Genomic DNA, 18,073 nt, shown 5'->3' with positions numbered 1-18,073 from the left:
TTCCTTCCTTCCTTCCTTCCTTCCTTCCTTCCTTCCTTCCTTCCTTCCTTCCTTCCTTCCTTCCTTCCCTCCTTCCTCTCTCTCTCTCTCTCTCCAATTAATTGGAGATAGTTTCACAGACTTTCTTGCCCAGGCTGGCTTCAAACTGAGGTCCTCAGATCTCAGCTAGGATTACTAGTGTGAGCCACCAGCTCCTATATTTTATGAGCTCCTGTATCTTATTTTTAAAATACTCATTTCTTCTTTCATTCTCAGTATGGCATATAATCTGATGTCTCAAAGAATCTCTGAGGACTGTCCCTCCTCTTTGTTTTTGCTTCCTAGGGACCTTGGTCTTTTTTCCAATGTCCTTTCTTACTAGCATCTTCAATCTTTCTCTATTAGCTTCTTATTCTTTGTCTTCAAACAAGCACTAATCTCTCTTCTTTTTTATTATTGTCAAGGTAATGTACAGGGGGTTTACAGTTACATAAGTAAAGTAATAAATACATTTCTTGTCAAAATTATTGCCCCTTTGCTCATTTTTCTTCTACTTTCCCTTCTCCCAACCCTTCCCTCCCATCCCCCTAATCTCTCTGCTTTTGAAAGAAAATAAGATAATTCAACTGTTCCTCTGTTTAGTTATCATACTATTTTTCTCCTTCCCTTCCTTGACAAACTGTCTCATCTGTTGCTGCCATTGCCTCACTATGCACTTATCACATAAGCTATCACCATCTGCATTTTTCCTACTAGTATTTTTCTTTTTTAAATTTTATTTTATGGTAAAGATGCTGTACAAAGGGGTTACAGTTACATGAGTAAGCAATGAGCGCATTTCTTGTCAAGCATTGTTACTCCTTCCCTTATTGTTCTCTCACTATTACTATTTTTCTATTCTCCTAAATATGTATTTCTTAAGGTCACTGACATTGAATTATCTGGTCCTTTGAGGTTTACTTCAAACTACTATAAGGCAGCCGTCTTTTTATTTCCTTTCGCTTAAGCCTTTAAATATTGAATCATCTTTTTTTTTCTACAAGTTGGTTGCATGCTATTTTGCCTTGTGTGCATATGAATGTTTTTTTCTTCTAGTTTTCTCACTTAATTGGGACCTACTCAAGGGCAAAAGACAAGTTTGTTTCCTTTGTTAACTTTCAGTGTATTTTGTACAATTAAAATATCAACTTGGGTGATAAAACATTAAATGAAGATGAATTTCTATGCTTATGAATCCCAAGATTTTAATTTTACATTCCTTGTGATTTTTTTAAACATCTTTTAAAAATTTTATTGTAAAGATGCTGTACAGAGGGGTTACAGTTATATGAGTAAGGCAATGAGTACATTACTTGTTGATCATTGTTACTCCTTCCCTTCCTTGTTTTCTCACTAAACCTGCCCTCCCCCACACTCCTCCCCACCCCACTCCATTTCCCCCCTGACAAAGTTGTAAAGTTCGTTTCCAATATAGTGTTCTGTGGATATCCTTGTTGCAATGTGTCATCCTGTGTCTTTGTTTCAGCGTTTTGTTGTTCCCTTTCCCCTCCTCAGATTAGACATATATACATCCAAGATGCAGGGTTCCAAAATCAAGTACAGAGACAACAGTGGATATGCCATAGGGGGAAAAAACATGCAAACAACAACAACAAAAAAATCTCATGGCTCACTTTAAAAAAAACAATAAAGGCAGACCTCTTGTGTCCATATCTTGAGGTTCATTTCACTTAGCATCATCTTATATGGTCATATGTACATGGCTTTTGAGCTTTTCAGCTCATATGATAAGTTTATCCTATACGCATACTAATTATTGCAAATAAGGAAAACCAAGGAACCTAAATTTCTTTGGGGCTGGGTTACTTGCACTAGAATCAACTCCAAATGGATCAAAGGCCTCAAAGTCAAATCAGACACATTGAAAACAGTAAAGGAAGGAATAGGAGAAACTCTAGGGCTACTTGGCACAGGCCGAAATTTTCTTAATAAAGATCCAGAAACACAACAAATCAAAGAAAGGTTGGACAAATAGGACTGCATGAAACTGCAGAGCTTCTGCATGGCAAAGGTCATACTAGTAAGATCAATAGAAAGCCCATGGACTGGAAGATCTCCATTAGCCATATAACAGACAAGGGCCTCATATTTAAAATATACTTAGAACTCAAAAAATTAAATGGCCCCAAAACAACTGCCCGATTAATAAGTGGGCTAAAGACTTAAAGAAAAACTTCTCTGAAAAGGAAATAAGAATAGTCAATAGACACATGAAGAAATGCTCAACTTCTCTAACCATAAAAGAAATGCAAATCAAAACAACATTGAGATTCTACTCACCCCAGTTAGAATGGCTATAATCAAGAAATCAACAGATGCTGGAGGGGTTGTGGCCAAAAGGAAACCCTACTGCATTGTTGGTGAGAGTGTAAACTTGCTCAACTACTTTGGAAAAGCAGTATAGAGGTTCCTCAAAAGACAACACATAGTTCTCCCCTATGACCCAGCAATATCACTTTTTGGCATTTATTCAATCACAAACAAGGCCCTACTAAAGCTACCAGCAGAACTATGTTTATTGCAGCATTATTCACCATAGCTAAGATATATATGGAACCCACCCTTATGCTCCTCAGTAGGTGAGTGGATCAAGAAAATATGGTATATATACACAATGGAATTCTATGCCTCCATCTGAAAGAATGACACTGGGACAGTTGTTAGGAAATGGAAAGACTTGGAAAAATCATATTAAGTGAAGTAAACTGTGATTGTTTTAATGAAGGGACTTCATATAACCAGGAATCACTACTCTTTCTACTCAAAGGTTCAATTTCCTTCTTCCTTCAAAAACATAAAAGGTAGATTCTGAATAAGTTTACTTCAGGAAAATATATAACAAAAATAGGGAAAGACAACTCAATGAGTAGAGAAAATAAGAGGCACAAGGAGAGTACAGAGATAAACCCACAGACTTATTATTGCAAATGTGTAGGTAAAAAAGGCTATGTGATTCTTATCAGTGGGATTGTACCTCATATACAGGGAAAATGTAGTTGTACACTAAGTCCTGGAACACTAGGACTTCATTTTCAAGAGTAAATTTCTATTAAATAAAAATATCTTTGTCTTTATAAAATTGCTAATATATATTTGAACTTCTTCCCAAAATAATACAGGTTGAAAAATATAAATGGATGCTAAACAAAATCCAATGTACAGATGGCTGATAAACTTTGACAGTGGGCTGGACCCTCCAAAAACCCGGGAGATGTTATGGGAGAACCCAATCCCACGATTTTGGAAGGACTAATCTAGAAAGGTTAATATAACATTTTATAGGCACACCACTTGTAGTACTCTGGTCACATGTACAATACGAGTCTCAAAGGAGGCACAAGACAGACTAATTTCTTATGGCATATCGCAGAGATGTGCATTTGTTAAAAATAAGAAATAAAATGAAATCAGAATAGAACGTTAAACATATATGACCAAGAACATTTAGCATAAATTTTTTATACAATAAATAAGTTTCCTTTTAACATAGAAAACCTGTTCCATAAATCTGTTTTAGAAGTCAGGTCTCAGCTATGCTTTAGAAAAGCTTTTGTTAAAACTGAAGTATATTGATAAAGTGATTTAATATAGTTGAAAACAAGCTACAGCACTCTAGCTGGGCTCTCTGAAAACTTGTGTTAGAGAAACATCTATATAGCATTATAGGAAACATTTACTGTAATTTTCCATCAATCTTTAAAAATAATAATGTTAAGCTCCCAACAATGTTTTCTTTGTTAGGGCATTACTACTATTTTATTCATGTGGTTTGTTGTGCTTATATGAATTATTCCCCATTCTACTGCAATGTTCTGGACTCTGATAACTTTTAAGTAAAAGATACTGAAGCTGTAGGCTTATTCAAAAGGTATCCAAGTGCATTTTAATGTCTACATGTGCTATGAACCAATACTGCATTATACTGCAGGACTATGTTCCATATGAGTGCACAATGATTACCTAAGTGGATTGATTCAGTTCTTTATTTTGGTACCACAAAATGAATCTTTACTTACTGATTGGGTCTGTGAAATGAATATCTTTGAAACTGTAAGCAAATTTAAATGTTAACCAGTATTCAAGGTCCACAACCATCATTGCATACATGTTCTAGTATGTCTGTGATTCAGTTAAAATACAACACAGTGAAAAAGGAAATGAGAAGAAAAATTAAACACACACACACACACATAAAATCACGTTTCTTAAAGATTCATAAGGAAAAGCAATGGTAAAGGTATATTTTGCACTATGATTTAATTTTCAAATTCTGAAGGGTGTATGTGTGTAAGTGTTTGAGTATATATGAGTATGTATCTTTTATTTTGTGGAGGAGGGAGAAATCTCAGTGAATAGAGATCCTAGGTGAGACATGTAAGATTTGCACAGTATTCTTGAAGGATACACTTTAGAACAGAATACACTGAAATATTTCATCAAAATACCTGTCACTTAAACAACTGATGCTGAGAAAATAATTATTAAAAATAAAGAAAAGGCACCCAAAGTGGGTATAGTTAAAAGCAAGGAATGACTGCGTCCCATTTTAGCTCTGCCTATAGTATGTCAATTATACAAGGCAAATTACTCATCGTTCTTGTATTTTCATTTCTAGCTGTAAAATAGAGGTAACAATAGCTGCCACCCCATGAAACTATTATGTGAATAAAAGACATTAAATTATTTTGAAATTGCAAATGCTGTCTAAATGCAAGTTGTTATTTTTATATATGCACCAAAAATCCTAACTTAGACTGCAGAAAGGTGGAAATGAATTCTCCGAATTGCAACAGAATTGGCAGCAAGAACTTGAAATGGCAAATATGGCTTACAAACTTTGAAAACATATTTTTTCTAACCAATTTCCCACAATATATCCCATTTGCAAGATAAGTCCATTTTTTAACTCATTGCTCTTCCTTAACTGTAGTTCAAATTCACTAACTCATGAAAGATAGAGATGGAAGGAACATAGATAAGCCCCTTTCTAGTCAGCTTAGCCTAATGTTTGTCACAACATTCAAAGTAGCTAAGAGAATGAATGGCATAGAAAGGAAAGGGGAAGGAAATGGCAGGAATGTACTCCTCCTACATCTTATCTGGAGAAATCTTGTTTATTTGTTTTATCTTTGAATTGCAAAAATCTGGATAAGATTTAATTTGTGACAAAGACTTCTTGGCCTGTTGTAAGCTCTGAAATTGAACTTCTTATTTTTCAAATGGGAAACTGGAATCCAAGGAGGTGATTTTATACTCTCAAGTTTTGTCTAAAGTTTTTTTTTCAAGACAAACTACAGAATGTGTCATATCAATCAACTGAGTTGTTTACACAGTCATATATTCAGCAGGCATAGTGTCATTGTTTTTCTCAACTTTTTGGAGAAAGATCTTGTAGAATGAATTTCAAAGAAAAGTCATTTTTCCCCCAAGGCCAGACTTCTGCAAAACTCTTAAGGAGATAAAAGCTGCCTTTAGTATCCTTCAGTTCTCTCCCCCACCAATGTTCTTTGTTCCTGGTGTTCTGTTTTGGCATCTATTCTGTAGAAATTCTGTCTTCAACTACTCAATAAGTTTCATCCTCATTCAGATAGGTACTGAAAATATTGGATTTCCCTGAGTGCTGTGCTCTCAAAGAAAAGTATCTGTTAAAACATTACCTTACATTGTGTGTTCTTGGAAATGGTTTTCAGAAAACACACAGCAATGCATATCAAACCACTTCTTTATATAACTTAAGAGATAAATCTATCCATTCTTGCCCATAACTCCTGTAAAACACACCTGACATTTCCCCCCTTTGCCTAAACTTGCTAACGACATGATACAAACCTTTCAATTTCCTCTTCATTATATTTTAAGTTATTTATTGAAATTAAAACTGTTCTCCTGAAACTAGCTGGGGTAAAGTGGCTGAACATTGTCAACTAACTAGAACAATTCTACTGTTAAATCTTCCCACATTTAACTTTTATTCTCCCTATAAAAACAATAAGTTGAAATCTCCCCATTGCAAGAGTCTGAATAAGACCAGTTTCCTTCCTTGTTCAGATTTTGTTTTTGTAAAATTTAATTTTATTGTCAAGGTGATGTACAGAGGGGTTATAGTTACATATATACATAAGGTAGTAAGTACATGTTTCTTTTTGTCCAACTTGTTAACCCCTCCTCATTTTTCCCACTTTCCCTCCACCCAATCCCTTCCTCAAGTTGTACAGATCATTTCCAACATATTGTCTTGTGAGTATCACTGTTGCATTGGTTCCTACTTTGTCCTTCGTCTCATCATTTTGTTGTTCCCCTTCCCTTCCCTAATTCAGATATATATATATATATATATATATATAGATATATACATATATATATATATATATATATATTACCCAGGGTACCAAAACAAGTACAGTGACAACAGGAGATAAACCATAGGAACACACACACACACACACACACACACACACACACACAAAGAAATAAGAAATCACATAGTACATTAAAAGTAACAATAACAAAGAAAACTGCTTGTTTCCATGTCTTGGAGTTCATTTTGTTAGCCTCATCTTATATGGTCATATGTACATAGCTTTTGAGCTATTCTGCTCATCTGCTAGGATTATCCTAGACATATACTAATTATTACAAATGAGGGAAACCCTGGGATCTATGTTTCTTTGATTCTGGGTTACTTCACATGTAGAAAACTAAAGTTAGATCATTGTATATCACTCTGCATCAGAATCAATTACAAATGGATCAAAGATCTCAAAGCAAAAACATATATCCTGAAAACATTACAGGAAGAAACAGGAGAAACTTTGGGGCTCCCTGACACAGGTCAAAATTTTCTTAATAAAAACCCAAGAAACACAACAAACCAAAGAAACGTTGGACAAATGGGATTGCATGAAACTGCAGAGCTCCTGCATGGCCAAGGTCATAGCAAGCAAGATCAATAGAAAGCCCAAAGATGGGGAGAAGATCTTCATTAGCCATACAGTGGACAAGGGTCTCATATCTAAAATATACTTAGAACTCAAAAAATTAAATCCCCCAACAATTAATCCTCAAAAAAACAACTGGCCCATTAATAAGTGGGCTAAAGCCTTAAAGAAAAACTTCTCTGAAAAGGAAATAAGAATAGCCAATAGACACATGAAGAAATGCTCAACTTCTCTAACCATAAAAGAAATGCAAATCAAAACAACATTGAGATTCTACCTCACCCCAGTTAGAATGGCTATAATCAAGAAATCAACAGATGCTGGAGGGGATGTGGCCAAGAGGGAACTCTACTGCATTGTTGGTGGGAGTGTAAACTTGTTCAACTATTTTGGAAAAGCAGTATAGAGGTTCCTCAAAAGACAACACATAGTTCTCCCCTATGACCCAGCAATCCAACTTTTTGGCATTTATTCAATTACAAACAAGGCCCTACTAAAGCTACCAGTACAACTATGTTTATTGGAGTATTATTTACGATAGCTAAGATATGGATCCAATCCAGATGCTCCTCAGTAGATGAATGGATCAAGAAAAAGTGATATAAATGTATACACACATATGTATACACACATATGTATATATACAGAATGGAATTCTATGCCTCCATCAGAAAGAATGACATTGCCACATTTATTAGGAAATAGAAAGACTTGGAAAAAAATTATATTAAGTGAAGTAAGCCAGACCTAAAGAAACATAGGTCCCATGGTTTCCTTTATCTGCAATAACTAGTATATGTCTAGGACAAGCAGAAGAGGTCAAAACTATGTATATATGACCATATAAGATGATGATAAGCAAAATGAACCACAAGATAGGGACACAAGATGTTTTATCTTTGTTGCTGTTCTTTTTAATGTACTTACAATGTACTATGTGATTTTATTTGTTTTTTTTGTATGTTCTTCCCTCATGGTATAACCCCTGTTGTCACTGTTTTTAATCCCAGTGTTCTACATCTTGTTTATACCTTTTTCTAATTTGGGGAAGGGAAGGGAAATAACAAAATGCTGAAATAAGGATACAGGATAACCCATTGTAACAATGAGATGTACAAGACAGTATATTGAAAACTAGTTTTACAACTTTGTGGGCGGGGAGGGGGAAGCAGAAGAGGGGAGGGGGTAGTTGGGGAGGAAAGGGATGGTAGGGGAAAAATAAAGGCTAGTGTAACAATGCTCCATAGGAAATGGACTCATTACCTTGCTCATGTAACTGTAACCCCTCTGTACAGTTTCTTTACAATAAAAATACATATATTAAACAATTTTTAAAAAGATCTGCACTAGTCATACAACAGAGAAGGGCCTCATATTTAAAATACACTTAAATTTTGTTTTCAATACTTCCTTATTGAGGATCTCTTCAGAAATTTATATATTTACATTGTGTGACATTTTACCACATGATAAAATGGGAGCCAAAAGTCCTTGGTTCTAGTCTCAGTTCTTTCTGAATGATGTTGACCTTTTGAAGCTTCATTTCCTTCAACTTTGGATAAGGAGGTTGATTGCATAATCTTTAAGTTTTCAACATTTTATTTATATTCACTTGATGATCAATCCCATTGTAGTTCTCTTTAAATTTTTTATGAGGTAAAGCAGATGGACTTGTAACAAATTTGCTTATATCTCCCCTGTTCTGTTTGAACTAGTTGTTATATAATGCTTACTTTTTCAATGGCAAGAGATATAAGGCAGTCCATGGCTGTTTTGGCACAGCACTTCCCATTGCAGAAGGGTTCATTGAACCCTTACATATTTCTGCTCAAGTCCGGTATGTTCTTGGAACATATGTCTTAAATTCTATAGTATTCTTAAAATTTGTAGCATAATAAATATCTTAATTTCCTTCATGTAGTTAACTAAGTGGTGAGAAAATTCTTCTATCATCTAATGAGAGACACCCATAATAACTGTGAAAGGGGAACTAATTTTAGAACAATTTGATTTTTTTAAAGAAATCTTATATTTCTTCATGATCTGATGATGGAGAAAATTTTAAAATAATAAATTGAAAGGACCCTAGAGCCCCATGGGAACTGTGACTGGCTGCAGGTGTTTTGACTGGTATTTGAATAATACCAGTGGAAAACTCTGATTGTGTGGGTGTTTATTCTTTGTCTAAGTAAATATATAGTATTATGAGTATCTGATCTTCTGCAGTAATTTTCTCAAAAGACAGGAAGAAACCATGTATTTATTTATCTCAGCGATTTCTGGTATGTACCCTGGATAGGTTACCGAAACTGCTTATCTCAATAAGTTTTGTTTTTTCAGGACATGTACACTTTTGTTTATTTTTCCATAACTCCTTTAAGAAAGCCCTGGGCCAATTTGAGCCTAGAAAAGCAGTGGTTTGGGAGAGACATCTTCAGTTTAATTGGGTCTGTTAGATAATGCATTCCTCCCTACATGGTGGTATTGGAATATTAATTATTTAATAATAAAATATTTAATATGAGATGGCACGGAATGGGCATTTCTTCATCCATTGCCCTGCATTCTGCTGGTTGGAATCAGCAATTGATGATAAAAAGTTGTTAAGTAAAGAGAAAGCACACTTTAGAGAAAACACTATTTCCCAGGAATAACATTATACATAGGAAAGTTAATACTAGTTTGAAAACAGAAACTTCACTACCTAAGAGAATTTCAAGGAAGGTCAAAGGCTCAAGGTAATTTTCTGACTTTGTCCCAGTAATAATTACTTCTTGATTAAATAATGGGTCAGGGCCTGTTATAGATATTCTTTATATTCTCTATATCAATTATTCCTCATCACAAGCACAGAAGACATGCACTGTTATTATATCACAGATGAAGACACTGGCTCTGTGAGGTTGTGTCAATTACTTGAGATTGAAGAGTCAATAAATGACACAGATAGTATTCAATGCCATGTCTGTCTGACTCCACAGTCTAGGATCACAGTCCTAATGCTACAATGCCTAATCTTTATGGGACTAAAAAAACAATGTGGAAACAAAAATTAAGTTTTCAGTTTCATATATTAGGCCACAAGCTTCTAGAACTGCGTTTATGGTACAAGTTGTTTGGAAAATCATAAAGGAGTCAGTTATTTAGAAAATATCCTTACACTGCATTGCATCTTCTCTAAGGTATAGTTTAGCATACATCTGGCATTATTAAAAAGGAGTTAAGTTTTTATTTGAAAAATAATATGTAGTAAAGATCTAATATAGAAGAACTATGATATGCAGCTATAGTGAATGTTTTGTTTAGACTTTCATAAAAAGTCAGTAGAAAGTAACACCTTGATATATATGGCATCAACCCCAAAAGATTTTTCTTAATAAGATATTAAATTGAAATAATTCTGCCCTGTTTGTTGTTATAATTGAGCAGAAACATAAAACAGTTTTCATTTATAAAGCTTGTCACAACAAATTAAAAACATAGGTGAATAAAACTGCTCTAAAAATCTGTCATGAATTGACTCTAGGCCTTTGTTTTCCTTGTGTAAAAAGTCTCTTGTAGTCTTTATAATCATTTCGTATGTTGATTTCAGTATGCAGTTGAACCGTGAACAACAGAGATTAGGAGCCTTTACCTCTCGACAGCTAAAAATCCACATATTATTTATGAATCTTCCCAAATTTAACTAATAGCCTTTCACTATCTAGAAGCTATATTGATGATGCAAACAATTGATTAGCACATATTTTGTGCATTTTATTTATTGTATATGGTGGAAAATATGCAGGGACAACAGAAGATTACTTGTTATTATGATATAACATTTTCTGGAGAGACAAACAGTTCAAATGAATGTATTTAAAATCATACCACATTTTAAGATGATGCCCAGATCACTTGAGCTTGCCACAATAGATACAGGAAGTAGTTATGAAGTTATTACATTAGTGCAACATGCACAACAGCTAGCTTCATGCAGCTATGCTTAAACACTTCCATTTAAAAAATATTTGCTACCATCTGTTAGGATGGCATTATGTTTGGTCTATATGTATTTGTGTATGCTTAAGTTTTGATGTTTTAAATTTTATAATACACAATGTTCATGTTAACTATTTATTTTTCTTAATTGTTTGGTATTTTTATGATATATGTTTCATCTGTGAGATTTTTGAAATTGTTATACATCTCACAAAATACCTCTATAAAAGTGAACCACACAGTTCAGTTTTATGTTTTTCAATATACAATTCTAGTACAGAATTTAAGAGTAGCCTCTTCAACAAGTCCATTGGTTTCTAACTCTGTAACATTGTGCAGCTCACTTGACCTTTCTGTGCCTCTTCTTTTTTTCATTGTGAAAACAGTGACCAAAAAATAATCTTTGTGATATAATGCATAGAGTGCCTGGAACAATTCTTGGTTTGTAACTTAATCCATTTTTATTATCAACTCACTTTATGGAAAGAAATCATAAGAGTTAAATTCATCTACAAAAGATAATATACTCTAATAGCCATGTGATGACCCTTTCCTCTCTTGCATTTATCATTTTTCTTAAACATATTTCTGATTTTCAATGTGAATGACAATTTAAAATAGCTATTATGTGTTCAGATAAAAAAGAATCAAATACTAAGGAAAAAAGTAAGTAAAGTAAGTTGAAGGAAAATTCTCAGTATATTCAGATCCTCCTCTCTTCTATCTCTGACCCCCTAACACTCCTCACAGCTCCTTTCAACAATAACAACAAAACCTTCAGAAAACATTGGTACAGGCTAGAAGCAAGTATTTTCAAATGAAATGTAAAGCAAACAGCATTATGAAAAGAAAAATCAGCATTAATGTTTACTGAAGCATAAACTAAATAAAGTGAAGTTAATTTTTCACAAAACCACATAATCCTCTAAAAGAACCCTTCAAAAAGCTATAAAAGAAAATATTTGAAATTTTGATTTCAAAAACTGTCTTTTTAACCCTATAACATTATAAGCTTCATGAGTGAAGAGTTTGGGTTGTTCATTTATTCATTTGTATATATTGATCCTTTAAAATACCTAAGGGCACAATGCCTTATATTGGTCTTTATTTTTTAAATTGATTTTCTGAAATTTTATAAAAGTTGAGTGCCTCTGCAAGGAATGTTCTCCAAAAGATGTCAAAACAAAACAACTAGCTATTTTCCTTGTTTGTGCATTAAGACTAAGATCATTCAATGTGAGTAAGAAGTTGGGAATGGGTATTGTGACATTGTAAACAAGAGCAGTAGCTCATCATCATGTTGATTCAATTTACCAATTCAAGACTCAAAGTGATCTTTTCCAAACTAAGAAGAATTCATGTCCTCCAACAAGAGAAAATTCATATTTTTCCATTTTGACATGTGTATTCACCCTTACATTGATTGGAAAATGTCCTTTCATATTATAAACAGGAGAAATTTTTTATACCCTTTGCAAAATGTTACAGGTATATGCTGCTTAGACTTAGAGAACTTAATGAAAATCCCATGTTGCTTTAGGGTAGTTAGTTATGGGTGAATTCAACTTCCATTGCATTGAAAATTTAATTCCGTAAATATTTATCTATTTTCAAAATTGCAAATATATTTGCCAAGTTTAATTGGTTTACACTCAAAGCACTGGAGAAAAAGAATGTTTGCTCTTAGAAAATATATACATTTCCATGTATCTATTGCTCATATACAGAACTTCTTTTAGCTGATCATGAACTTTAATGTGAAGTAAAACCATTCTAGGTATAGCCCTAACAATCAAATTAGAATTCAATGCAATAGCCAATCAGTCTTTTTGATCACTGTACCTTTTTTCTCCGATTTGTCGGAAACCTTCCCACCAATTGGAGAGTAAGTGGAGTCCATGGAGTCAGTCCCTGTGTTCCCATTGCTAATTCCATTTGCATAAATCTGTCCAACTGGTTGTAACTGCCAAGTCAGGCCAAACAAATGTACTGCTGCAAGAAAACAAGCCACATATTAACTTATTTGGAACCACTGAGAACATCTCCACACAAATTAGTTTTTTGCATACAAAAAATATTATGAACAGTTGTCTTTTAGCTAGGTGAATTGACTAGGAGTCTATATTTGTATCATACATATGGCTAATTTATCAAGTAGTTGGTATTCAAACATGAGGTTAAAGTTATCTCTGTGATAAGACTGGAAGATTGGTTAACCAATTATAGTGAAATTGGATTTGGTTCATTAGTACTTTTCTTTTCCCATTTTCCTTAGTCATGTAACTCAAATTTGCATATGGAAGCTACTGCAGAGTAATGAAACAGGCTGTCATAAGAGCACAGGACAACTTCCTCATGGATCAGATTCCATTCATTTCAATAAATATTTCCTGAGTTTGTAGAATGCATGCATAAAAACTTTAATAGCTGCTACAGGTATTAAAATATAGAGGCTCAGTAGGGTAGAATTTTGTAGTACTACAAGTGTAAAATAACGATAAAATTATGCAGAATGATATAAGATGGGCTTAAATTTCTATCATAAAATTTAAAAGTACCCACTATTGGTCAGTGCACAAAAAGAACTGGGCACACTTACACTCTTGATGAGAATAAAAAGCTACTAGTGATTTTTGGGAGGCAATATGGCACTGTTTATTAAAAAAGTCTTAAAATTCGAATTGCCTTTTGAGCTAACCATTCAATTTGTATAACACTGTCCATTGCAACATTTGAGGTAATAGTAAAAAATTATGATCAATCTACATATTCATTGAGAGGTTTAATTAAATGACTTATGATGTATTAAATAATACAAGATTGTATGGCATTTAAAACCACATTTCAGAAGACCATGTAACAATACAGAACATATTCATAGTGGATCAAATGAAGGGCTCTTGAATAATGTGAATAATATTGTCTGAATTTGTGTGTGTGTGTGAGAGAGATAGGAAGTTGTGGAGGATTTAAATTTTATTCTATATGATTTCTTTCTTTTCTATGTTTTTGTACTATGAATATATGTAATGTTTGCCATCTGAGGGAAATATATTTTATTTTAAAATAAATTGTTTAAAGGAAGAATATGGTAAATTTTCCTGGGCTGATCTAGGATGATTTATGTAAGAAGATGAATTAGAGATTACCTTTCTTTTTGTGTGTTGGTCCTGGGGCCTGCCTGAGCATTATCCCTAAACATTTTTTCTCAAGGCTAGTACTCTACCACTTGAACCACTGTGCCACTTTTGGCCTTTGCTGAGTAGTTTTACTAGAGGTGAGAGTCTCACAGACTCTCTTGGCTGGGCTGACTTTGAAAGATCCACAGATCAAAGACTCCTGAGTAGGTAGGATTATTGGTATGAGCCACCAACACCGGACTTTTCAGGATGTATATGGTTTTGTTGGAGACAACAGTGGCTGGAGGCTTAAACAAAATATGACTTTCAATTAGCATCACTCTATAAGGTCATATGTACATGGCTATTGAGCTAATATGATCCTCTGCTAGGATAATCATAGACATAATTATTACAAATGAGAGAATCCAAGGAGCCTATGTTTTTTTGTCTGGCTGACTTCATTTAATATGATTTTTTCCAATTCTTTCTGATAGAAATAGAGTTCAATTGTGTATATATACCACATTTTCTTTACATATATTTATTATAAAGATACTGTACAGAGGGGTTACAGTTCCATGAGCAAGATAATGAGACCATTTCCTATGGAACATTGTTACACCTGCCTTTATTTTTCCCCTACCATCCCTTTCCTCCCTACCTCCCCAACTATTCCCTCCCCTCTTCCACCCTCCCCCCACAAAGTTGTAAAATTAGTTTTTAACATACTGTCTTGTACATCTCATTGTTACAATGGGTTATCCAGTATCATTTCACCATGTTATTTCCCTTCTCCTTCCCAAATTAGAAAAATGTATATACAAGATGCAGGACACTGGAATCAAACATGGTGACAACAGGGGTTATACAATGAGTGAAGAACATATGAAGAAACAAAAATATCACATAGTACATTATAAATACATTGAAAAGAACAGCAAGAAAGATAAAATCTCTTGTATCCCTATCTTGGGGTTCATTTTGCTTAGCATCATCTTATATGGTCACATGTACATAGCTTTTGACCTCTTCTGCTTGTCCTAGACATATACTAGTTATTGCAGATAAGGGAAACCATGGGACATATGTTTCTTTGAGTCTGGCTTACTTCACTTAATATAACTTTTTCCAAGTCTTTCCACTTCCTAACAAATGGGGCAGTGTCATTCTTTCTGATGGAGGCATAGAATTCCATTGCATGTATCACATTTTTCTTGATCCATTCATCTACTGAGGGACATTTGGGTTGGTTCCATATCTTAGCTATGGTGAATAATGCTGCAATAAACATAGTTGTGTGTGGGGCTGGGAAGGTGGCTCAGTGGTAGAGCGCTTGCCTTGCATACCTGAGGCCCTGGGTTCGATTCCTCAGCACCACATAAGCAAAAAGAAAAAAAGCCAGAAGTGGCGCTGTGGCTCAAGTGGTAGAGAGCTAGCTTGAGGTGAAGAGCTGAGGGACAGCGCCCAGGCCCAGAGTTCAGGCCCCACGACCGGACCCAAAACAAAAACAACAACAACAAAACAAACAAACAAAAAAACACATAGTTGTGCCGGTAGCTATAGTAGGGCTTTGTGATTGTTTGGGTAAAGGCCTAAAAGTGGGATTGCTGGGTCATAAGGGAGCTCTACATATATTCTTTTGAAGGATTGTTGGTGGGAGTGAAATTTGTTCAACCACTTTGAAAAGCAGTATGGAGGTTATACCACATTTTCTTGATACATTCATCTATTAAGGGGCATCTGTGTTGGTTCCATATCTTAGCTATGGTAAAAAATGCTGCACAGAACATGGTTGTACTGGTAGTTTTAGTGTAGCTTTGTTTGTGATCATTTGGATAAATATTCAGGAGTGGGATTGCTGGATCATAGGGGAGTTCTATACTCATGTAATTATAAACCCTCTATACAGCATCTTTACAATAAAATTATATATATAATTTTGTACATTATAGAATTACTTAAGCAAAGGAAGATGTTAGGATTTGTGAAGCTTAGCTATATGTAGGTGGTGAAAGTTAAGTCCAGAAGGGAAGATTAGGGCCATATTGTCAAGGATATTGAATATCAATCTGAGATATTTGTATTTAGTTCATTCAGAAACAGAGACATAGTTGTTTTCTAAGCATATCAATGATATGATCCATTTTCTTTAGAAAATAAGGAGACACTGAAAGTTTGTAGGCAATCAAAAGGTATTATAGAAAGATAGGCCTGAAGATAAATTAAAGAAACAAATTGGTATGGTATTGGAATAATAGAGGTGTGAAATAATTACAGTCTCATTTAGGGTAAATCATAGGAGTGCTTCAACTATGTCCAGTGAGATGGCAGTGATTCAAGATAAATTGCATGGATGTAATTTCAGGATTTGACAACAATCTGCATGTGCTTATGGTGCATATGGACATATCTTGTGTTTACATATAAATGTACTAAAGGAGGACACAGAAAAGGTGAGATAAAAGGGCTATTACAAAAGTAGTTTATTTTTTAACTTTTTAAAATTGTTATTATAATGGTGATGAACAGAGAGGTTACAGTTACATAAGTCAGGTAAAGAGTCCATTTGTTTTTGGTCAATGTCACCCTTTTCCTCACACTCTCCCTGTTTTTCCCTCCCATTCCTACCCACAAGTTGTATAGTTCATTTTCAATATAGTGTCCAGTGAGTACCATTGCTGTATTTGTTCACTTTGTCCCTCTATTTTTGTGATTCCCCTTGTATTCCCAAAGACATATAAACAAATAGAATAAAATGAAAACAAAAACAGTAAAAAAGATGAAAAAACTCTTGTTTTCATTTCCTAGAGTTCATTTTTGATAAATATTATTTCATATTGTCAGATCAACATAGGCATTGTGCCTTTCTATTCCTCTCCTAAACGTATAAAATAGTTTTTGTTTTGAGTCATAGTAACTTAAAGAATGGTGGAACCATTAACAGATTTATAGACCTCACATAGTTTACAATTAGGGCTGGAGATGTGCTTTATTGAGTGATGACTCGCGAAATATATTATTTGAGGAGAAATTAGAGGAATATAACAAAGTCAGCTTTAGAGAAGTGGGATTCCAGAGACTTCTGAGCTAGCAAGATAGGAATGTTAAGTAGAGGAAATTTGAAGTGTTGGATAAATCCAGAAAAATCACTAAGTTGTATATGCATGGTGAGAACAGTTGATGTTAGAACTGATGTTAGTGAAGAGACACAATTTTAGGAGAGTATAGTGCCTAAGGCAGAAACTAGAGAAATCCTCTTATTTGTTTTCTGATTATATTTTTCAACATCAACTAAATCATTCCAAAAGGGAAATAAGGGAATCTCCTCCTCACAAAATAAAATAAAAGTGAAACGTTCATATTTTTTCTAATTTCTTGGCAGAGTAAAAAGGGACAATGTCTATTTCAAACACTCATTTATAGTATATGAATTAATGACTGAGAACAGAGAAGCTAGCCAGATAGCCTGTTTAAAAATCATCCATCATTCTCCATCAAGATGCACTTATTCTTTTTTTGTGTATGAAAATACCATATAGAGGGATTACAATTACATGGGCAAGATAATGAGTACATTTCTTATCAAGCATTATTGCCTCCTCCTTTGTTTCCCCTTCCCATCCCTTCCCATCTCTCCCCTTCTCCCCCTCCCCCGCCGAAGTTGTAAAGTTCATTTTTCGACATAACGACTTGTACATCTCATTGTTACAATGGGCCCACCTGTATCCCTATTTAAACGATTTGTTTTTTTTCCCTTGCCCTCCACAAATTATTCCAACATCAAATACAGAGGTTATACCGTGGGGGAGGGACATACGAAGCAACAAAGAAATCATCTTATAAATATGTTAGAAACAATCTTGTGAAAGAAAAAAAAAACATTTTAATACTTACCTTGGGGTTCATTTCACCTAACATCAACTTATCTGACCTTTTCTGCTTGACTCAGACATATACTAGTTATTGCAAATAAGGGAAACCATGGGACCTATG

General features: G+C 34.2%; 1 protein-coding gene across 2 annotated transcripts in view; it reads right to left on the bottom strand.

Moving 5' to 3' along the window:
* Tenm1 (teneurin transmembrane protein 1) overlaps window positions 1-18,073 on the bottom strand; it is a 621,649-nt gene that overhangs the window by 269,511 nt on the left and 334,065 nt on the right. For both annotated transcript variants that reach the window (XM_013018086.1, XM_013018087.1), the window contains one exon: window positions 12,801-12,950. In XM_013018086.1, coding sequence (XP_012873540.1) covers window positions 12,801-12,950 — 150 coding nt within the window. The remainder of the gene's footprint in view (window positions 1-12,800; window positions 12,951-18,073) is intronic.

The sequence above is a fragment of the Dipodomys ordii genome, unplaced genomic scaffold, assembly GCF_000151885.1.
Source record: "Dipodomys ordii isolate 6190 unplaced genomic scaffold, Dord_2.0 Scaffold38, whole genome shotgun sequence".
Taxonomy (NCBI): Eukaryota; Metazoa; Chordata; class Mammalia; order Rodentia; family Heteromyidae; genus Dipodomys; species Dipodomys ordii.
Note: the sequence above shows the minus strand (reverse complement) of the source record. Positions and strands in the feature narration are given on the sequence as shown.